At 40.1% G+C, this 24,016-nt stretch overlaps 2 protein-coding genes across 3 annotated transcripts; one reads left to right on the top strand and one right to left on the bottom strand.

The window, feature by feature from the left end:
* The first annotated feature begins 3,399 nt into the window (after positions 1-3,399).
* On the top strand, positions 3,400-6,790 carry LOC103711396 (Thioredoxin superfamily protein). Its single transcript, XM_008797525.6, has 2 exons — positions 3,400-3,654; positions 6,368-6,790. The coding sequence occupies exons 1-2, from the start codon at positions 3,510-3,512 to the stop codon at positions 6,619-6,621; spliced, it is 399 nt and encodes a 132-aa protein (XP_008795747.1). The 5' UTR covers positions 3,400-3,509; the 3' UTR covers positions 6,622-6,790.
* Positions 6,791-7,831: 1,041 nt separating this feature from the next.
* Positions 7,832-23,041, bottom strand: LOC103698146 (uncharacterized). Of its 2 annotated transcripts, XR_015971325.1 has the most exons (10): positions 22,417-23,038; positions 21,304-21,444; positions 17,289-17,711; positions 13,033-13,137; positions 11,216-11,356; positions 10,050-10,253; positions 9,641-9,733; positions 9,285-9,396; positions 8,352-8,446; positions 7,832-8,072 (listed from the first exon to the last, which is right to left on the bottom strand). XR_015971325.1 is itself a non-coding variant. In XM_039118031.2 (9 exons), the coding sequence occupies exons 1-9, from the start codon at positions 22,882-22,884 to the stop codon at positions 8,403-8,405; spliced, it is 1,731 nt and encodes a 576-aa protein (XP_038973959.2). In that variant the 5' UTR covers positions 22,885-23,041; the 3' UTR covers positions 8,104-8,402. The 2 variants fall into 2 exon arrangements, 1 of the variants encoding a protein (XP_038973959.2); XM_039118031.2 differs by lacking the exon at positions 7,832-8,072 and having other exon boundaries at positions 8,104-8,446; positions 22,417-23,041.
* Positions 23,042-24,016: the final 975 nt, after the last annotated feature.

Genomic DNA, 24,016 nt, shown 5'->3' with positions numbered 1-24,016 from the left:
TAAAGGCATCTCGAAGCGTCCAATAATTCGAAATGCGCAATAAATTAAAATTTTCAGAATTCGTACGGCCCAACTGAAGCTACTTCCCGCGCTCCAGCTGGTAGCCAACTGGAACACGGAAGTCGGGGGGTAGTGTTGGGGGGAAATCCCCAAGTCATACTGCCACGGAGGCGCTCGGCCAAGAAGCGCCAACCGGAAAGACGCTCGACCAAAGAGTGCCGACCAGAGAGCACCAACCAGAGGGGTGCTCGGCTAGAGAGCGCCGATCCGAAAAGATGCTCGGCCCAAGAGTGCCGACCGGAGCGCCAAGAGGCGCTCGGACCAACCAACGACCAAGTAGGGATGCTCGGCTAGAAAGAGCCGACCAGAGGACGCCGACCAGAAAAGCGCTCGATTAGAGGGCGCTGACCAGAAAAGAAGGAGCGCGAAATAAAGGCGCTCGGCTAGAAGGCGCTCGACCAAAGGGCGCCTACCAGAAGCATTAGAAGCGACCCCGCCACAGGGCGCCCCATTGGGCGACCAGCTCGGCTCGGCACTCCTGCCGAGCCGATTGCCATGACCAAACGTTCAACTCATGCCTAACCCCCTGAGGGACTTGACAACTCCACTACAACCTGCCGCTATCTCCAAGCCGTCAAGGCATAAGATCTCCGCTGGTATTTGGCACGACCTGCCATTAATGCATGAGACCCCCTCAAGTCTCCGATGCGCTCAGTCATTTAATGAACACGGCTTGAGACGATCTCCGGATCACTGAACCATCAAAGCGTATTGTTCGTCCGATTCCTGTCTACCTAAAAATATGCTAGACAGATCGTTGTTAGAACCGATGGACAAAGTTTAAATTTAAATTCTACTCTTACCTGTTCTACCCGAAGAATAGTGGTCGTAAGAGGTCGATCCACAGGGAGGCGATTGGAGTTGCATAAAAATTAAAACGTTCACTCGGATTCAAAATTGACTTTTGAATGATGGAAGAAAAACATTATTTTGAGGATGTGGAATGATTCTCTAGTCTATTAGAGAATTATTTTTAATTGAAATTAACTAGAAGACATGTACTTAGATTTAAAGAGCATTTATATTTTTAACTAATCAAAGAAAAGCTTTGGCAAAAATTAAACTGGATGAAAACAGTATTAGGAAAATTGTAGACTGAAATATAGATTGCATGAAAGAGGATTTAATGGATTGCAGAACAGAAATTAAAATTGTAGAATAAATATACTTTCTACCCAAATAAACTCTCAAAAATTAAAACTCCAAACAAAACCTAAAATAAAACTAAAAATAAGAACAATATGCTTTCAAACTCAAAATGTACTCCTCAATAAAAACTTTCAACTAAAGTACAACTAAAACAGAAAAAAGAAAGTACATTGCTCTCTTAAATAAATAAAAAAAACTCAAACCGAAAAACTAAAAAAAAAATTTCAATGCTCTGTTTTCAATGAAGTTGAAAACAGAGCAATGTTTTTTTTTTTTTCTCTTTCTCCCACGTCCGCCTCTTCCCCTGTTTTTCTGGACAAACCGAAGGAGCCAAACTCCTTCTTCTTCCTTCGACCAACCAGCCACCACCACCCCCAAGCTCCCCCTCCTCCTCCTCCTTCTTCTCCTCTTATAGCCGCAGGGTCACTTGAAATGGAATCACGGAAGGGGGGCGCGGACGCGGTGCGGGATCGCGGAATCACGGAAGAGGGATTCCGAATCCGGCTCGGGCGTGATGCTGTCGCGGAAGGAAGGCGGGGAGGAGTCGATTACGGAAGGAATCCGGTTCGGGATTCCTTCTTTGGATGTGCCGGACGCGATGCTTGGATCACGGAAGCGGGATCGAGGGCGAATCACGAATTAGGGAGAGCCTGGATCTCGGGAGGAAGGGGAAAGCGGTGATGCACTGCGGCTTGGATCCTGGCTGGAGCTGGGAGGAATCACGGAGGAACGCACGTACCGGCTTGATGCGGAGGGAGCTGATCTGGATGGTGATCCGTGGCTGGGGCACTGAAGATGTAGATGGCCTGGCACGGATGCAAGGAAATCTGTCTTGCTGGGAGGGGGATCTGATGTGGAATGATCGCGGTTGATTTGGAAGGGATGCCATGGGACCGCTCCTGGGATTTTCCTTGCTGGGAGGGATCTGATCTGGATCATTGGATGCGGACACGGAGATGTTCGCGATGTTGTGTTGTATCGCGGGATGAAGTCAGGCAGGCCCTGGAAGATGACTTGAGCTCGGGCTGCCGGGCATTGGGCTCAATCCTAATGTTAATTGGTTTCTTGGATTACTGCACTCAAACACAAATACCACGTTAATTAGTTAATTTTATTATTAATGATTAGCTAAAATACTAATTAAAATAGTCTGACGATTGCACTTTTGTGCTCTCATCATGTATGGCTCTCCCTGACCGCCGTTTCATTCGGTAATAAATGCGCTTACCATCCATGGACCCCGGACCTACCACGGCCGGCGGTTCAACCACTCCAATAGGTCCGATCGACCGTGACAACTCCCTGATTCCGGTCTGAGTCGGCCTTATCTTCCACTACGCCATTAATGGGCCAAATCGTGCCCAATTATTGCAAAAGAGAACAAACTCCCTGTCACCTCCCGGGCAACATAAAATTCCTCTATAAAAGGGACCCGGGGAGGAAAGAAGAGAGGGGGACCGGAACACAAGTAAACAGCACAGACCCAAGGGAGGACATGATCCTCTTCATCTTCTTTATCTTATCCAAATGCTCTCCTGCCTGCTCTCTCCACATATTCCCCCTCTGACTTAAGCATCGGAGGGCCGGCGCCGGGGAGCCCGGCCACCGGCTTTTTTGCAGGACAGGACAGGACTGGACGCACCACCCCTCTTTACTCTCTTCCACCCCCCAGCGGAGGACGCGGCCGACCGGCGCCCCGCCGTCCGCCCTCTCACTCCGCTCTCTCATCCCCACGGAGGACACAGTCGGCCGGCACACCGCCGTCCGCCCTCTCAGGCGGCGGAGCTCCTCCTCCCCCGGCTTCGCGGCGGCCCCCGGGTCCAATTTCCAGCAACAATGGCTATTCGTTCTTTTTGGTTGGGCACATAGCATGTGTTCGCCATTGGTTTCTCCGAGGGAATGGGTTATATATCCATTTGGGTGCAAGTCCAATTCAAATTTTCCGTGTGATTGGGCGGCGTTGTGGAACCTTGGCTAACCGTAGGATGTATCTTTCTCGCGAAAGAACGATTCATCTTCCTTCCTTCGCCCGAATCCACCGTTGGATCATCCAGCGCACGCCTCTCAAAGCGCTCCAAACTCGTTCATCCGGATGCACATATCTCAAAGCGACCAGCGAAGGATCCAACGGTGGATTCGCGCCAAGCAAGGTGAAACCTACGTGAGTAACCGGTATTCGCTGGGAAGTGGCCGGGTTCCTTTTGATCATTCCTGGCGGCCATCGGTCTTTCTCGTTTCGAGACCCAGAGGGAGGGAGAGAGAGAGAGAGCGAGTATAGAAGAGCAACAGGGAAGGAAACGATGCCTCTCAAAACCGTCGATGCGACCGTCTCGGATTTTGAGGAAGTTTTCGAGCGATTCAAATCGGAGAACTCCCAGAATCAACTAAAATTTCTGCTCTTCTTAGCGAACAAAGACCCCTCCACCTCCCTTAGCTGGTGCCCTGGTACTCTCTTTCCCCCAAATTCCCCCTTTATCTAGCCATTTTAATCCGTCAATCTCAGTATTTTTTTTTGTTGTTTTGCAAGAAAGGGGAGGTTTTTCGCAATGGAAATAATCGATGATAAGGGATAATCGATCTGTGATTTGGCACCGCCTTTGCTCGTTCCGTATTTTTTTTATTCTTCCTCCTTTTGTGGTTTGATGGGTGTTTTAATATAGGCAGTGGCACGCTCGGTATTTGTTTTTGTTTAAAAATCGAAATCGTAAGGTTAGTCGCTTGGTAGGAGTTTCCTTGTTACATTTTGCTTGAACATTATATCACATGGGCTAGTAGTTGTCTTTTTATGACTGTGTGCAAATTGTTGTAAAGCGCAACGTGGATTAATTGAATAAATGCGATGTATAATATATTCTAAAATTTTTATAAAGATTCATGATATAAGAGGGAGGGCATTGCCAGTATTCAGTGGAAAATGATTCTTTATTTGATTTCAAGGAAGGCATGTCATAAGTCGGTGTAAACTTTTGATGCCCGAAATGACTTTAGGTTTTCGTTATCTGAAAGAAGTTTGTATATCGTCTGATATGAAATATGATATGATTTAAATTTTAGAATGAAAGCAATAGTTTGAGTTGTTTGTGAGAGAGCTATTCATATTTATATATCCAGTGAGGAATATAATATTGCATATGAAACAACTTTTATTTACGTTTTTTTGCAATAAACGTTGATAATTGTCGATCCTCAAAGTTTTGATTATAGAGGGATTTGTGATTTAGTGGATTGTAGTGCACCCCTACAACCACAAGCTTGATTTCTTGAATCATTATTTTTCTTATTTCTTTAGAACAAGATGGACTGGTGCAGAATTGTTTGGAGGTGTGAAGTGACTGCATGATTTGCTGCCATCAGTGAAGAATTCTGATAAGCTTCAATTCAGAGCTGGGATTCCAACGGCTATGTCATTCAAGAATAACGACACTTGTTTTTAGAGTTTTGAAGCTGAGGGTGACTTTCCTTGCAGTCCTTTTATAACTTACAGATGGAGGTACCAGTTTAACATGCACGAATTTCTATGCTCCTCCTATTGGAAGATTTGGATATTTTGCATAAGTTATGGTCCAAGGGATATGGTGATGAAATTTTGCATGCTTCATGGTAAAGAAGATGGGATTTTCAATTACCATTTTGTCATTCCTTTTCTAAAGAACCTTTAGTAAAGCTTTGAAATACTACCCACATCACTTGCCACTCGCAACTACCATCTAGGAGGTGGTTTTGGGTTACCATCGCTTTGGTGGTAACATTAATTTAAGTTGCTGACCTCTTTCTCTGTCCCTCTCTATCTGACGCCTTGCAGCTTCTTCACTGTTGAAGATCTTTGTCTATGGCTTTCGTTGGGAAGGAGCCAAAATTCCTGAGTCATGACTAGTCCTTTTTGATAAGAATGAAATAAAAATTTAAGTCTAGATCAAATGGACAACCATAGATTAGTTGGTATGTAACTCCTTCATAGTTGGATCTGTTATTTAGAGCAATGTGGATAAAATGGAGGGTTGCCTCTACCCCATAGATGTTATGCAAACACCCTATACCTTCAAGACTAAAGTGTAAAGTGATTTTGCCGAGTTTTAGAGAACAAGGGCCTAGCCACATATAATGGATTATCTAGAATTTTGAAGAGGTGGATGCATGGTAAAATAGGACAATTTAAAAATAATCACCTTGATCATGATTTTCCACAGGAGTGCATGAGAGAGAGAAAGAGACGATAAATTGAAATCGACCAGATCTTTTGCATCTTCTTCGGACTATTTATTGAGAAAATTTGTAGTTATTGACTTGTATCACTACTTCAGATTTGTCTACAAGAGACTATAAACAGATATAGTGTGCTTTAATTGGACTTGAATTTCCAAATGCTGCAAATGCCTGTTTGATAACATTTTCAGAAGGGATTGGACATGAAGGAGAAAGAGGATATTAGCTCTGCCACTAAAGCAGCACTTGTCATCATTGCTGTCTTAATTTGAACTCATCTGAGATACTGATATTTGATGCTTTAATTCATGAGCATAGGTCATGACTGCATTCTCATACTTAATATTTCTTTCAAATTATTGCTTTCAATGGGTTCGATGGAACAGTACCTCAAATGCTTGTTTGCATTTGAGACAAATTATTATCACAAAAATTGCTTCTTATCTACTGAATGTTTTAGTTGCCCTATCTGACATGGAATGTATTCCTTTTGCAAAATGGGCCCTTGAGGAGTGTAGCATCTAGGAGAAGTATCATGGCCTGCGAACTCTGGTGGCTTTCTAACCTTCTTATGTTATGTCATTACCAAACAGAAAGAATAGATCAGTGTTCTTTACGCTTCTTCTGTTACCATCTTTTGCACTTGATGCATTGTGATTTGTTCATACGCATGGCTATAAGGACTCTCTAACCTTGATTGTATGAGATATAATTTGAAGAGGACGCAGTTTGCTTGTACGTCCGTCGTTGGATCTGAAACTCTGATAGCTCAGCAATATGTGTTGTTTTTGAGATGTCAAAATGGTGCCACTACAACTGTCTTACTCTGTATGCATGTAATATATGAGCAGGACTTTTCCTTCCCGACTGTAATATTGGATCAGATATTCCTGTTTTCATAACTGAAAGAATGAAGACTTTGCCCACGAAAATGATACTCTCTTTAATTTTGCAGATTGCAATGTGGCAGAGCCTGTAATATATGAAAAACTAGAAGCTTCGCAAAGCGATGTGGCACTCCTGAGAGGATATGTTGGAGATAAAGGTACATGGAGAAATCCTAGCCACCCATGGAGAGTCGACCCAAGATTCAAGCTCAGTGGGGTTCCAACCCTCATTCGATGGGAGAATGAAGCGATCATTGGACGCCTGGAAGACCATGAGGCTCATGTTGGAAACAAAATTGATGCCCTTTTAGCTAGCAATTGATCTTATTCTCCAGCAATGACTGTTTTCGTACTGCTCTATTTCACAGCTTGAATTTGTGATGGTAGACAATAAACCTACCAAGTTGGCATGCAAGAATTTTTGTTTTGTATCTTTGGATACTCAAGATCTTTCAGATTAATGCAAAAGCTATGATGAATAATATTTCACAGCTTGCAGTTGTGTTGGTAGGCAATAAACTTAAGTTAGCATGCAAGAAATTTTATGTTATGTACGTTTGGATTCTCGAGCTTTTTCAGATTAATAGAAAAACTGTTTAAGAATTTTATACTCTGATGTGTTTCTGGGAAAACTCCAAGTAGATTAGGTACTGATGTGATTTGTTGTTCATTAGTAGCGATCATTGTCTGGTTTCAGGCTATTTGAAAGAGAATGAATAGAATCCTATCTACATTTGTGGTAGTTAGCACGAGTTTTCCTTTCAATCTACTTCCGCAGAGCCAGGTTCCATCCTGGCTCTGACTCGTTTGATGTGGCTTTTTTTATGGTCCTTTCATGCGTAAATCACATGATTCTTTTAATGGATCTTGATAGCTCTGCCAAGGTACATGCTTAGAGTTAAGAAGATACCCATTAGGGATACAATCCTCCGGATTGAAGATATAACTATATAAACAGGAAAAAGATAAAAGTTTTTAGTAATTGATGGTTTCAACCCAATACCATTTTGAGTCATTGATTTCCTTTTATCCTTTGTAAGTCTTTTTTTTAAAACTACGTTTTAGCTTGGGCACCTTTAAACAAGTCAGGGTCATCTCATAGCCCCCATTCGAGTTACAAGCCCACACGACTGCGGTCGGCCGCCGGACAGTGCGGCATCTAGTTGTGTTGAAATAGCAAATTATGTGCGACAGCCATGACGTACAATGATTGTCTAGTAGGAAAAAAAATCAAAACCGCCTCCCTTGCAACAATCACCTGCCATCCCATCAAAGCCTACAAAATATGAGGGATGTTGATGTCTTCTGTGGTCTCGAGCGAAATATATGAGATGCTTAAGAGATGGATTTATTTATAAACCATAACATAACAGATGGGTTGTTATAATTGTTGAGGATAACTCTCAAAAAGAATTTGTCATATTTAATGAACATATATGATGGAGATGTATGAAACTTGATCAATATGCGGTCATAAATAAGTTGGGAGAGAAATCATGTTTTAAGGACCATATATGAGATTTAGTCCTTCATAATGGAAAGGAGAAAGATTGATATAAATGATTTAGTGCAAACGTTAATAGGTGGGGTGAAAAATATGCAAACGAATATACAAAAAAAACTAATGTCTCAACATCAAGTTTTATAGCCTGATATGGAACGGATCGACACAGTATAGCTACCTGCTCATCCTCATACAGGCATCTTCACTCAAACATCATCGGACTACATCAGCCATCATAAAAACATGGCCATTAAACAAAACGCCACCACCTGACCACAACAATCAAGGAGAATGCAAACATGTAAAAAGGAGATGCAGTGATATACTCGGACTGCTTTCTCAAGCAATCATGTTATAACTTGAGTGCCATATCATGACCCATATCTGATCATACGGTAGAGACAATCCTCCAAAAAAACGTAGTGAATTTAACAAACAAAATATCAAAAATGGCAGAGAAAAAGGTGGGAGAGATGGAGACTCATTTTCTTTTTCCCACTTTACAAAATGCTGAGCAGCAGCAACATGCCGTTGAAACAAATTCTCACCTGCTCGGTCACCCTGTAGACACAATTTCTTTGTAATAAATGCTCACCAGCTCAATCACCCTGTAGACAATAGAGCTGGCGGATGTTCCCAGAAGCTGCCATTAGAAACACGGACTTCAGTAAAACTTTTCTTGTTTCAGTTTGTAATGAAGCACAGAATTCAAATGATCACATTCACATAGGTTCCTTAACATATATCAGCAATTAATTTGAGAACCGAATGGTACAAAAGCAAGGCCATCTGGCTCTCCTTGGATACAAGTGCCAACTTCTCAGGTTGAAGCTAAATCAAACTGTTGCACTGGGCTTGATTCTGAGTTAATACAAGATTGCATCCTTCTAGTTGTCATTCATTAATGACCATCAGGAAAATCCTTATATGCAACAGTTGAAAGGTAAAATGTCATCTGAAGATTCCAGTGTGATGTTGCGTTCCTTTTTGTTGTGGAAAGGGCATACATGAATTTGTTGCATAACATGTTTTCTCAAAAACAAAAAAAGATGTATAAAATGGTTGCTACCGTTGGATAGCTAAATAAATGTCTTTAATGAACATATTAGCTTTGGACAAATGAAGGCATCATGTACTTCCAATGAAAACAAAATGAAACCAGAAGTGAGAGGCATCTGGATTCCAGCTGTTGCTGCAAAATGCATAAGCTATGGTCTGAATGCGAACGTTATTTTGGTGTTTTTGGTATCCAAGCTAGGTATGTAGGAGAAAATGAATTAGAACATATGAGTTATAATAAATTATGTATGTACCCAGTCAAGTTGCTGCAAAATCTTACTAACAAACATGTAAGTCTTTTATTCTCATGAGATAATGAATATTATCTCTAGAATATCATCTATTTCAATTGATGTGATGCGTGAGTGATCTAGATACAAAACATCAAACTTGTATAGAAGGCAAAAGGCAGAGTAAGTTACCATAGAGCCAGTCCTTAAAATGAACATGAAGAGCACATGCCATTTCCCGTTTCCTGCTCTCCTCAAGTTGTGCGTCCCTTATAGCTTGTTGGATGTCGCACACAATTGAATTCTGGAAAAGAACCATCCATATAGAATATTTCGATGGATCAGACTCAAGACCAATATTTATACATAACACAGACTCTAAACAAAATGCAAAGCAAGAGTGCTGTAACAGGTTATATGAAATCAAGTCATAAAGAACATGTTGTACATACATACATATATACAAGATCATATATTACATAATACAAATAAAAGCCAATGCATAGCGGCAATATAAGTTGGTAGCCTTCTAGGATTAGGCCACATACATTTTTCTTCTCGGACGCCTTATAAATCTCGGGCAATGGAAATGGATTGTATTTTGTGGACCCTGGTGATTCAACTCCAAACCATTTAGGAATCTGCAATAAGAAGGTATGAAAGGTCAAACATCTAGTCCTGCGACAGATACCAATGACAGAAGAATGCACAAGCAAGTTCAATTTATCCAGTTATAATAAAACTTAGATATCCAAGTGGAAGTAAGAGAACAAAACATTTTGTGCAGCACAAGCAAATCTAAGAGTCAAGAAGAAAATATTAATTATTGCCTACTGAGAGACATGTCCAAAGACGAATAATTCATGAAAGAAAATATGTTATCCTAGGGGCAGAGGATGACATAACACCTGACAACTTCACATCCATAGAGCAACCAAACAAAATGATGATGCATACCAGAAAATCTGAGAACTGATCAGGGTCAAGACATGTAGCAGACTCAGCTTGGACATCACAGACTCCTGCAGGATGAGAAAGTGAATCATGAGGATCAACCATGCCCAACACAAGGGGTTCATTCCATCTATTGATAGTTGCATCAATGCCAACTTGGGCCATGTGTTCCTCCAGCTGCGAATAAAAGGTATTGTAGGAGGCCACCTGTTGAAAGAAAAAAGATAAGATATTAGTTTTAAAGACAAATTAGATGAGTCCATATACAGATGTTTACAGTTTAAAGAGAATCAAGTCATACATGGTCATACATGGTCTAAACTGTAAAAATTTAAACAGAATCACTGTTTATTTAAGATCCATGTTGAAGTGGAGGGGGGATTCTGGGAATGGATTTGCAGCATTGATCCAAAGATATTGTAGTGGTAACCAAAGCAATATGTCACCCCATTCTTTAACAGTGTAACTCTCTGGAGGCTTTAGATGTTTTTAATCTCTATCTCTCCAGCTCATACATAAATGATTGTAGTTTGGTGGAGCATCATTTGGATAAACAGAACAGAAGGATGAGGAAGTTTGTTGAAATATGCAAGAGAAATTAAAATGCAAAAGATGGTTTACAAGGACTCCAGATGTGGTAGGTTGGAGTGGATCTAGGTGAGGAGAATCAGGTGTTATTGATAAACTAGAAGACCAATGACTGAGCCCCTGTGGAAGTCATTTCACATTGAAACGGAGAGCATGTTTTATCACTGGCTGAAGATGATGTAATGACCTAAGTTTTGGTTATTTATGCACCCAATTCTTTAACTACCTAGTACCAAGACAATAACCCTAGAACCAACTTTTTCTGTAGAGATTGCTTTCAGTAGAAGGTAGAGAGTACAAAAGAATGATTTTATGATACTCTTTTATATGACCCACTTCCCCACATTATTGCTTTCACAATTTCAAGAGAGGAATTAGTTTAGGCCTGATCGGTGAAGTTGTTATAACTTCCAAATTATCAGTATTCTCGTATATTTAAACTAACAACAACATGAAATCAAAATTCCAAGCACATGCCAGACCACTAACAGAATTTACACAAACCATATGCATGATCTTGAGTTACAACTTCAAATCTACACTAGAAGGATATTGAACTGAAAGTTAAAGCACCAACTCACTTGTAATTTATGATTATCTCCTAGAATAAGAGGTTGCTGATTAACCCCCAAGAAAAACACACATTCACGACAATTTGCAATGCAAATGCGTTTTGCAGCTGTAATGACTTGTACCCTTTCACAATGCTCCACTCTCACAGCCTGTGAACATGTAAAAATCGTAATTATGACATTCACAGCAAGCAAGTACAGCAGATATGCGGTGCAACTGTCTCTAACTTTAGCCTTCAATATTTGCTCTTCTATGCATAAAAGTCATAGCAATCTATAACTACAAATACCAAAATCACCAATGTCAATAGCATGGAAAATCTACTGAGATGACATTTCCAACATTCTCCAAACTCCGGAACCCAGATGTTGTTTGCCAGTAAACAACATGAACACATAATCCATCTTTAAAAATGTTTCACTTTCATCTTGGCAGCCAGACCCTAAGAAGAACAGATATTGGCTCCAAATATATACATTTAAAACGTAGTGAACAAGGATTGCTCTTCTAGTTTCTTTCCATTCCCATTATTAGCTATGTTAGAGCCTTGTAGTACAATATACTAGAAAGATCACATTTTTGTTGCATGGCACCATGGACACTACTAAAGATGGTCTGAACTTTCAACAGAAATGATTTGATTTTGATTTCTCAAGCTGATAACCAAATCCAAAAGCATGTAAGCATTTATTAGTTTATACAAATAAAGTTTCATATGTTGCAACCTAAACTATTGTGGTTTCATCCCCATGGTCAAAAAAAGAGGGAGGGGGGATGAGATTACTCTGCAGAAAGTGACATATAAAATGGGACAGATATCCATTATTGACTAATTGATTCTGCAGCCGCTCATTATGCAAACATTGACTGTTTGAGGGGCTTAGAAACTTTCGCATTTCTTGTATATTAAAAGTTCATATGGACTAATAACCTTATATTTACTATTTGTAATTACGATGCCTTGTACATCATCTGAACTTCCAATTGAATTGTTGCAATAAAAGCTTATCAGTATATTCTAATAATAGTTCTTCCTCTATGTAACAGCACTACCAAGTCAGTACAAGCCCTGTACCACCCCGTACCGAGGTGTAGCAAGATGTGTACCAATCCATACCGAAGTGTACCAACCTGTATCGAGGCATACCGAGATAAATAGTTAAAAAGCTATTTTGGTACAGAGTGCATACTGTACCATACCGTACTAAACTGATAAGGTACCAATATGATACCCAGTACCGAGATTGTGGATCTTGGCTACTAAAATTTTTAAATTTGTAGGTTAACAATCTCTTAAGGTCTCCAATAAGTTGAAACTAAGAGCTAGACTTATATTTCATGAACAAGCTGGAATATAACAGTTTAATAAGCAAGCGCAGGATAATATAGAATGACTGCATCATGAACTAAAACCAGACCAACAACCTTGTACAGCATGAAACTATGAAACATTCAACGATACCGTATAGACATTTTAATCATGAGCAGAGAAATTCTATACATCAATTCAATGCCAAAATAAAATGAAATAGATATTACAATTGTTCTGGTCAAGGTTTCAAGTACTGGTTTTGGTACCGGTACAACCCGTACCCAAATTTGGTAGTCCTTCTCTTGGTACCAACACTTGGTATGATACATTTCTTGGTACCAATACTTGGCATGGAGGGTGTACCAAGTACCAATTCCCTACCAGTACTGTGCAAAGTACATCCCATCTGGCCGGCATGGTCCGGCATGTAGAACCTTGGTTTTGATTGTATTTCCTACAATGATGGAGGTACTAAGCAGCTTGAGAGTGAAATCATAATAGCATCATGCATACCTTACCAATAGCTCCTAGAACAATAGTTGTATCAGAACATCCATAAACTGTAGCATACTTCAGAGGTGAGAGTACATAAATTACTGAGTCATGGCAATTCAAGACCTGCAGTGCAACAAATAAATCTATGGGGAAATTTTTGTAATGAACTTTAAATGTCTAGCTCGATAATAGCTTTGGTAATTTCAATTAATTAACTACATGGGTAAATACAACAACATGATACTAAGAATGAATTATAGGATATGCAGAATAGCAGTTGATATGTATCATTATGCACCTATTGCAGGAATAAAATCGTCATAACATTACCAACCTTTTCAGTGTCAATTTGAAGGAAAAATCAAATTTCTCATATTAGTCCTGGTGTCTCTAAAAGTGAGATAGGTAAGTAATTAATGACTACTTATTGTAACTTACAATCTTACAGAAAGAAGAAACTATTGCAAAAGGAATTGAAAAATAGTAAAATAGTTTCCAAAAGGAATTTGCTTGATTTTTGAAGTCGAGAAAGTTAAGACTTAAGAGAGTTGGCATTAATTAGGAACCGACCATGAAACGTTCTCTGATGGATCATGTGTTGGTTAACATAACCTTCCTTTTTAAGTTTAAATTAGACAAGGCAACTCTTCTTTTTTCCTGGATGAGTTATGATAAACCTAAAAGGAGAATTAGAATTGGACCTAGCAAGGCCTCTATGTCTGTGGCTTTCTAACAAATCAAAAAAAGTGGTCCAAGTAAAATTTGAGATCCACTTAAACCATCAAAACAAAAAAATTGCATTAGCTTCAGTTGACAAGATCTTTCAGTTGAATCATCTCAAAAAGAACTCATGACTTTTTAAATAGAGAAGCCAGACTCCAAGCCAACAAGAAGTAATGATGCCGCATCATTTCTTTTCTCCCCACAGAAAAGGTATATACATTTGTGTGAATAAGTACGAGCTACTGCCCATCATCCTCCATGTTGTTTAAAGGTAGGTGTGGAAAGAGAGAAGCACTTGATCCACGATGAAGCAAAGACTTAACAATTATATAATATTGGCTTTATCAGGATGATGGCAGGTCCTAGTTAGGAACTAGAAACTTACTTTTGCCACTTGGAACCTATGACAGTTATTTTGTTCTTGCTTGGGCAGTTGTATTGTTCCTTAAATCTTTGTTTATTTTTTTTTTCATTTCTTTGTTATGGAAGATTGTATTTTTATATATAAGGCGTGCTAATCTTTAGCAGTCAATTATCAATATGCATCTCAAAACTGGCATCCAGATTTTTTTTTCCTGTATTTCATATTTTTATGGCAGCAGAATGGTTGTCATCAATACCAACAAGAGGACTATTATCATACTTTCTTTGTAACAAACTGGCATTGCTATTTTGTTTCACATTATCATACTTTCTTACTATTATCATCTCTATAGATTTCAAAAGAAATGTATGCTCATTCCTTTTCTGTTTTTTCATAAGTATACAATATCATCATCGTAATTAAGAAGACAACCAATTTGCTTCAACAGACACCCTTCTTAAGTTATAAATTGCAAAACTCTCTTGAGCTAGAAATGAAGACAATAACCAGCATTAATTTGCAACCGAAATATGCATGCTATTCAAATATGAAGAATCAACTTGACAATAAAATTGGAAATGCACCTCGAACTTTCCTAAAAAAAGAAGAGAAGTTGGGCGAGGGAGTTGGCAAGCAATAAATAATAACTTTCCCTCAAGGTGTTCTTTCTTTCTCTCAAGAATTTTAACAATTTTCACCATGCAGTATACTATAATCTATGTGGTTCAATCTGAATCAAATCAATGAATGCCAGCAATTACGTACTTCAGTCAAAAGGCAATGACAACAAACAAATATTGATCAATTAAATCGAATGCATGGTTGCAACTAGATAGCACAATTTTATGGATATGTTCTGTCCTTATAAATGTGAGAAAATTATCAATGAACTGCTTAATATCATAGTAAAGAATGACTGGTCAACATAATTAAAGTTGCATGTAGTTCTCAGACCCAATTAAACAAGGTTTCTTCATTCTGTTGATGAATATACCAGCTTTTAATCTATGGTCACAAACAAAACTGAGAGCACCACATTACAAAGCATCAAACTTTCTTGCATATAGCATTTGATATTTCAATTTCTGATGCAGGGGATGAGGGGAAAGCCTTTGCACCAAATGACAATGGCAATCCACCCACATGTATAAATTCTTTAAGAGCAGAAATTGCTCATAAGAAGTTTAAGACATGCTGTAGATTGATATTCTTAATTGTTGGGACGGTTATGCACTGCAAGACAAAATCCCTGAGGATTTCTTTTTTCTTTCCATCATTTGTTTCAGTACTGACAGTCTCATGCAAGTTGGATGAAAGGAAAAGGTCCCAAATCTGCAAGTTTTCAGTTATCTTATTCTTCAATCAAGAACTAATGGTTAAGAAAATCTTTAATTGACTAAAGATTCATCTTTGAATAAAAATATAGAATTGAAACGCCTTCAAGAACCTTTTCTTTTACATAGGATTAGTTGAAATCATAATTGATTATATTTTGTTTTATGGATGATCCTAAAGCCACTAGACTAATACAAGGTATAGAGTTTGTAACTTGAAAGCATGTAATGGAATGACCAGCTAACCAACTGAACTCTCTCTATAAGTTCAATACTTTCTAAATAAAGCTTTATAAACTTCTATATTTTAACTTCAATATTTCTTGCTAAGTCCTTTCCATAGACAAACTCTCCTAGCAAACCGACTAAAGTATCTGATACAGGCCCAACTAACAAGGAGCCAAAAGGCTATTAAAATGATACATGGTTTGCATAATACATTGACTCGTTGGTATGTCATGTTGGATACCAACCAATATAATGTGTATCCTGCAATGAGGGTTGGAAAGGGTTAATGTCGTGTCAAGGTAGGTTTCTGTCTTTACTCCTCAGAGCAAGGAATACAGATCCATCCCAAACCGCCCAGTTTGAGGCATACCAAGCCGTACCGGCAACGGACCAAGATGGTTCCAGTATGCAAAATGGTAAACCGACAGGTCGGGGAAGAGGGAGAAGAAAAGAGAGGAAGAGACAGAGGAGGAGGAGGAAAGGACAGGGAGAGGGAGGGAGGGCCGCCGGAGGCCTCCAAAGGGTGTCGGAGGAGCGTCGAAGGGCCAGAACAAGGGCTCCACTCTCCAGACCCCTGTTTCATTCAAAACAAGGGTCCGTCTGGGCTCTTTTTTTTTGAAATTTTTAAGTGAAATCCGGCAAGGAGTTTGCCAATTTCACTTAAAATTTTTTAAATAAAAAAAGAAACCCCGACGGACCCTTATTTCGAACGAAACAGGATTCGGAGGGCAAAGCCCCTGCTCCGGCCCTCTAGCACCCTCCGAAGGCCTCCGATAGCCCTCCCTCCATCTCCCTTACTCCCCCTCTCTCTCTTCCTCTCTTCCGTTCTCCCTCTCCCGCTCCCTCGCCCTCTCTGTTGTGTCGATACGGGCCCACATGGAACAGCACGGGGGCATACCGAACCATGCTACTAACCAACTGGTATGAGCTCCAGTACCGACACGGCAGACCTTGTCCCAGAGTCTCCACCAAAAAAATTTTTGCAAGCTAGAGAGCATTAGAGTCACGAGATTTGAGAATGGTGTATTTAACTAAAGATTCGACAACTGAGAAGGATTCCAATTGATTTTCTCTTCTTTTGTTCTACCATGCTGAGTTTTGTATTTTAATGATCACTATAATATGACGAACAAACAGCAATTCATGAATTCTTCTATGAAACCATCAAGTTAAACTAGAAGCAAGAAATAGCTCGGAACATTTTAAGTGAGAAATGGGTCTTTACTTTCTTGCAAAACAATTTATAAACCTGATGTAAGTTGGAAATGATTCTTGATATCCTGTTATTGTCGGACCAACCACACCCCATTAAAAAAAAATGTAGTTTCATAAGTAAATGGATTATTGTGATTATTGTTTACGTAAAATTAATTAAAAATAGGATGAGATTGTTAGCACTCACTATAAAATTTGAGGCCCCTGTTTTTTTCAAAAAAAAAAAAGTTCTTCCTAGTAGAAAGCATGTCAGTAATACCACATGCCAACACTATATAGTCCAACCATGGCAAAGTTCAACAGATTAAAATGTAAACAGGGGGGCATCATAACTTGCACAGAAGGACTAAGAGATTCCTGGATCAAATGCCTACTTCCAACATTAAAATCTTTGTATATTTCACTCTCACCTTAACAGAGTGGCCCTTAATATCACATGCCTGCTTCACTACAGAAGCTTTAGAGAAGCCCTCCACAAAAGTCTGGCTCCTTGAATATGTGGCATTGTTATGCACGGTGGTTCCACTCAGTGAGCTGCTGCTTTGGGTCCTTGCATGACTCATGCAGGCATCAGTCATAGACACATCTAGATCTGAGGTGTTAACTGGGCCATTTTCTTTAACTGGTACTTTCTCAGCAGTATGCTCCAATGAAGCAGCTATATTCTGTAAAAGCCAGTCATGAACTTGCACAGCAGACACAGGAACAGCAGGCATGTCCGGATCTGAATTTGAAAAGAATGGAGGTGCCTGTCTCAATGGTATTTCTTCACCACCCTTCTCACAAATTTGAATGAGGAAACCAAGGTGTTCAAACCTTTCTGATGTTAAAACCTACAGGCAATTGGAACAAAATGTAATTCAGAAGCCAACAATGACCTTTTAAATAACTATAACATGTGGGCTATAGAATGCAGAAAGTCCAGTTTTCCATAGGTACCATTAAATGATTGTAGGATGTCAGGAGACTAAATTGTTAAACATTGTCAATTGTTATTCAATACTATATAAAGTCTAAGAAGGCAAAATGAAGATGCACAGCGATATTGGGAATTAATTATATGGATTTCATCACATCTATTCCCAGCATTTTTAATTTATTACTGGATTCTGGTGTTTATGCTGCACCGAAATTTATGTAACATATACTCAGATATTAAATGAACCAGTTAAGCGCTTCAAATTCATCCAAATTTTAGCATATGTAATTTGGACTTAGCATGTAATATATCATGGTATTTCCTTGGGGAAATACCAAATTTTGAATTTTATGATCAGTTTAATGACTGATCTAACCCAATCCACAATTTTACTATTTAGTTGCTTTGTAATACATATCATGTGGTACATGTAACGTCATGTCACTTTTCATTCCTAGGCTGCATAGGCTATATGAGTGCAAAGTATTAGTCAATGGAATTTCTGGTTAAGCATATCAAATTGTCGGTTATCCCTGTAGTGTAATAATTCTTATCCTTGCTAGTGGTCCCACATCTCCCCAAATCAGCAAGGCAAAATGAACTAATCAGTCACTAGATCTTAATTGAAACATTGACAGTTTAACAATCAAATTAATATGAATGATTATTGCCATCTGATCAATTGGAATGACACTATTATTTCCAGCATTCAAAATAAGGAAACAATGCCATGTTAGATTGTTAAACATTTCTAACATAATGATATTAGATAAGTCAATATCCTCATGGAACTTTTAGATTAACATGTGTACAAATAAGAGAAAAAAATATGAAGAATGCATCTTTCCTTGCCAGTTGCCAAAGTAGTATGAGGAGATCAAAAAGAGGAAATGCAGAGTAAAAGGAGCACTCAAGCAATCCCCACCTGCATAGCAGAGATAGAATGCCCTCAAAAAATGAAATGGGGAAGTAGGACACATTTCAATGTTGTGCCTACTAACCCCTTGCCTAACCAGAGAACTAGGATAAGGCCAAGTAGCCACCTATATGTTTCCCTAGAACTCATGAGGTAGAGCAAAACAGGAGTAAATAATCCTCACTGTTGGTAACCTTATAGTATTCACTATGATCTCTTTTTAGATGGCTGCCGTGGTAAATATTTTAACATGGCCCACCAGTCATGCAACATTTGCACCTTTTGAGGATAAATCACAGATCTCCATCTATAGCTAGGTGATATTACTTCATAGTGGAATTGGTTCTAACCATGGTATGTCGTACCGGTCCAAACCGGACGGTACGGAACATACCGTACCGGTTTAGCACCGATATTTGGTACGGTGGCGTACCGACATTCGGTATGCCAAAAAAATTACGTACCCTACTATACCGACACTGTGCTAGTGTGGCACCGATACAGGGTCTAGTACCGAGACGGCGAACCTTGGTTCTAACACTCCAACTATAAATTCTCATGACATCCTCCTCTAAAAGATAGACAACATTGTGTGAGCTCCAATATGGAAACAAGCTCCTTGAATTCCTTAGGGATGGCCACTACATAGGGCTATTAACAAGCCATGCTCCAGTATAGCCTGCCCTATCTTGAAGTAAACTACTCAGAGTAATCTCACAGATATAGTAAGCCCTAATCATGATTACTAGGCCAAGCCCAAGCACAACCAGAAAACTTTTTTGAAAGCCCACGACTGAGTTTGAAGATTCAAGGCAAGTAGAGACTTTGTGGTTCTCCTTGGATATCTATAGCAAGGAATGCCGTACCGGCCCGTACCGGCCGGTATGGGCCGGTACGGGCCGGTACGTACTAGCCAGTAGGTACGGGCCGGTACGTACCGGTCCGGTCCTTGACCGGTACCGGAAACAGATGAAAACCGATATTTTTCGATTTTCATCTCCGAACCGGCCGGTACGGAGCCCGTACCGGTCGGTACCGGCCTCGTACCGGTGCGAACCGGCCGGTTCGCACCGGTACGGTTTTTTTTTTCGGAACCACAGCGCCTCGCGCGTGGTTTTAAGGAAGAAGTGGCCCTCAAACAAAAAAAAAAGCTGTGGCTCGCGGTACCGGCCGGTACGTACCGGTCCGGCCGGCCACCGGTACCGGTATGGCGGACCTTGATCTATAGTGATTGAGAACAAAATATCCCTCACCTCCATAAGCTACAAGGCAACAAATAGGTGGCAAGTGCCATCAACTACCTATGATGCCCTCGTATATGTAGCAAATTAATGTTGCAGCTAGACTTATTCATGAGCCGTGCTGGGCTGGGCTGGGCCGAGCTTTGCCTAAATGTCAACACAATTTTCTTAGGTCCAGGCCCAGCCAGCCTTCGAGCCTACCTTCCATGCCCAAGCTTAAGGCTTCATGATCATTTTTTGTTTTCTAAAAGGTACTAAAAAATACTAAGAAAAGCTTTAAAAAAATTCTGAAAAAAAGAAGCAAAATATGAATAATTAAATATTACCAACAACCTCCAATATGTTTATTGTCCCATTAAGTTTACATATCAACAATAATTGTCGATTAAGTCTATAAATGCATCAAACATAAACAAATAGCACAAGAAAAAATTAAAAAAAGGCCACATCAGTCTTGGGCTAGCTTAATCCCCAAGCCCGAGCTTGACCCATTTATTAAACTGGCCTATTTTCTAGGTCTGACCCAACTCTACGGGCCTAAAATCTTTGGCCTGAGCCCACCAAGAAGACTTTGGGCTCAGGTAGGCCAAGCGGGATGCCCAACCCATGAATGGTGAGGGTTGAGAAAAGGATGGCCAAGGAACAAAACCATGGCACCCAAAGGAGCTCAAGTTCAGCAAAGAGGTGAAGACATGAGCAAGGGGAATGGGAATTGCCAGATGGAAAGATAAATTAATTTTGGTGCATCAAAATTGATATGTGCCATGCATCTAAGTTAAATAAATGATTCAAACAATCTAAAATTTATAACACCCTAAAAATCAAGCATTATCCAGATTACTCAAAGTCCACTTTGGTTCTTCACGAGATATTTTTATCACTAGAGTTGTCAATCACGAAGTGCTTGTTATATCCCTTCTCCTGAAATCCTAACACTCCAAATGAAACATCACATATGACCTACATCAAGCGTTGATTACAGCTACTAATTGGCAGTTTTTCCATCACAACATTCAAAATATTCATTATCATTAGCGAATTTTTCTAACCATTATAAGCAGATATAGATTCCTTGCTTCTTAAGATTATAATATTAGAAAACTTATGAAATGTAACAATCAATAATGCTTGTAGCCGACTTAGACTGCAGGAGAGAGACAGAAATTACTAAATCATCTGGTTGCTGAAGCATATATTATATAATGCAATCATTAAAAATGGTATATTTCTTTATTTCTAAGAAAACAAAAGAAATACTGAAAGAAAATAATGCAGACAAAGGTTGCAAATAATACTGACTAAAATTACAAAAGCATGGTTCTGGACTAAAGTTGTAGCTGTATACCCACCATAGACTCATCACCCTCGCCTTCAACAGATTCAGCCAAAAGATTGAGTATGTTGGCCATATGCTTCTGCAGATAAGACAACTGATGTGCCTCTTCATCAGCTTGTGAATGCATAGAACGCCGACTATTACTACGTACGAGCTGCACTTAAAAAAACACTATCTTAAATCACTAAAACCTCTAGAGCATGAATACGCGGTAAACATATGTAACATTAACATGATTTAAGTGTCAAAGCATAGAGCATGTATAATCAACATGATGATTAATTTTAAAATGATGAGTGCAGGGTCCACTTTTGACCTCCAAATTTTTGAATTTTTTCTTATAAGGTAAGATATCGGAAGCTCCTCCATCCAAAGGAAACAGAGTAATACACACCGAAAGCATCTCTACATTTATGTTCAGCACAAAAAATAACAAAACCACTTCGTCAACCTCAATTGAAGATGTAATTTGCTAGACATAGTCAGCCTCATCCAGGAAATGCCACATATCTGTCCATTCATTTCAAAACTCAAACGGCACATCTACATTGACTAGTAGATTAACAGCAATTTCAAATATATACTACTTCGGTACATGCTCAACAGATCACGCATGCTTCTATCTATGACAAAGCTACTTGCTGTGCACATCAACACCATGCACCAGGTTTCAAATATCAGCACAAACATTGTTCACCAATACGTGTTTCAATGGGAGAATTTCCCAATCAATTCCATGCATTACAATGTCCCTTTCCATTTAAAGCTTGATCTTGTTTCAGTTTCCAATGTTTCCCACAATAGCAACTCTAATAAATGGCAACAAGCTTCGGGAAAGTATCCATCAGTCGCATGCATGAAATATTCAGTATGACGTTAGCAATCCCACCGAAACGTCATGAATCAAAAGGCAGTTCCATCGCATGCTCGGACACCAAATGAAAGGCATTCCAGCTAAAGTTCCTCTTTTATTCTTTCATACTCCGAATTTTGCCGCAAGCAACTCTATATGATGTCATGCTAGACTAATTCCAGGAAAATACGGATTGATTTCAAATCAGGCATTAGAACTTTGAAAGAAAGAAGAGAGAGAGAAATAAGCAGCAAGTGAAAGAAAAGCCTCTACCTGGATCGGCAAGAGAGCAGAGAAATACCCATCGAAGGCTGAGGTGGAGGGCCAGACATCGGCGACGGCGGCGGAATCCTTGTGCGCCTTGGGGAGGAGGCGCTTGTAGGACTGGATGTAGAGGAAGAGAACGAGGTCATAGACGTCGGCCGTTCCGGCGGGGTCTTGGGTACCGGAAGGGAGAACGGAAGCAAGGGTGTCGAGGACGAGCCGGGCGAGGTCTGCCGAGATCTGGAGGGCCTCGGCGAGGGCCAGGGCATCGACGCTGCCGGGGCAGGGAGAGGACAAGCCGAGGAGCTTGTCGCGGAGGGTGCCGAGGGTTAGGGTTCCGTCGGAGAAGATGAGCTTGGGGATGGGGAGGAGACCATACTCGAAGGGCTCACGGCGGGGGCGGAGGAGGAGAGGGGCGCCTGCGGAGGGCGGAGGAGGGATGGTGGGGGTCGAGGGGTCGGGTCTCTCGTCGCCCATCCCCGCTTCGCTTTCTTCGCCTTCTTTACTCGGGGTCAGAGGCCTGGGAGGAAAGTACGAGGGCGCGCAGATCTCAGCGCGAATGATATCGGAGTCAAGCGAAACGGGATTGCAGAAGATAATTATTTAAGCTTTTTGCAAATAACACCTTACCAGCGGCTTATCGCTTACAGATATTTGCATTTATATTGTATCCTTATTAAACTTTTGGGCGATCATTTGCATTTATATCCTTGACATATACGAATTTATCGCTTTTACCCTTCTGTGCAATTATCCCCTCTGTATCTCTCTCTCTCTCTCTCTCCTTGCGGGGGGTTTACGTGAACCTGCCAATAGCGATTTTGATGGAGCCACCAGCCGGAAGCCACGTCCATTTATTCAACTACTTGAACTTGTTGCAACGATGTGTGTTAAATAAAAAATATATATTATTATATTTTGCAATCACAAATCTCATCCTTTTCACCAATGAGCCGGCTCTGCTGCCATTGATGTTGGGCCCTTCCAAAAAGAGGCAAAGTCAGTTTTAACAGCATCCTTGGTCAAGCAGTTCTAATTAAATAACATCCCTCACTATAAGCAAGAAGAAATTTTCCGACACTTTTTTTCCGACGCTAGGAAGAAGCGTCGGAAAATTTTGGTTCATCGCCAAACTTTGCCACGCTTCTAAAAAACGTTGGTAAAGCTTTGAAATTTAAGCGTCGTCTAAAGGTTCGACCTACAACGATGCTTATAAGTGTCGTCGGAGGCCAAATCCATTTAAATATCAGCCCCTTCTCAATTGATGCCCTAGTTCTTATAAACTTTTCCTCTCCTCTCCTCCTCTGTCCAGCATCGACATCAATCCACCGCCTCCTAATATCTTCCCTCCCCTGAAACCCTTAAACCATCGCCACTCTCACCACTTCTCATGTGATCTAGGGCAAAGCAGCCATGGCCACTCGAACTCGAATCCTTAAAGATCCCAAGCCCTCCAAGAACAGTACAAATCTTGCTTCTCCTTCTCCTTTTCTTATTTTTTGCCTCGTGCTTTCTCTCAGCAATCTTTTGATCATTACATCATTTTTTTTCCTTTTGCTTTCACTTTTTCTTCTTTTTTCCCTCAAGTAATAGCGAAATATTTCAAGAT

Source organism: Phoenix dactylifera, chromosome 11, assembly GCF_051530095.1.
Source record: "Phoenix dactylifera cultivar Ajwa chromosome 11, Ajwa_hap1_PhDact_Kaust_v1.1, whole genome shotgun sequence".
In the NCBI taxonomy this organism is placed as follows: domain Eukaryota; kingdom Viridiplantae; phylum Streptophyta; class Magnoliopsida; order Arecales; family Arecaceae; genus Phoenix; species Phoenix dactylifera.
The sequence above is the reverse complement of the archived record's forward strand: the minus strand, read 5'-3'. Positions and strand labels throughout refer to the sequence as shown.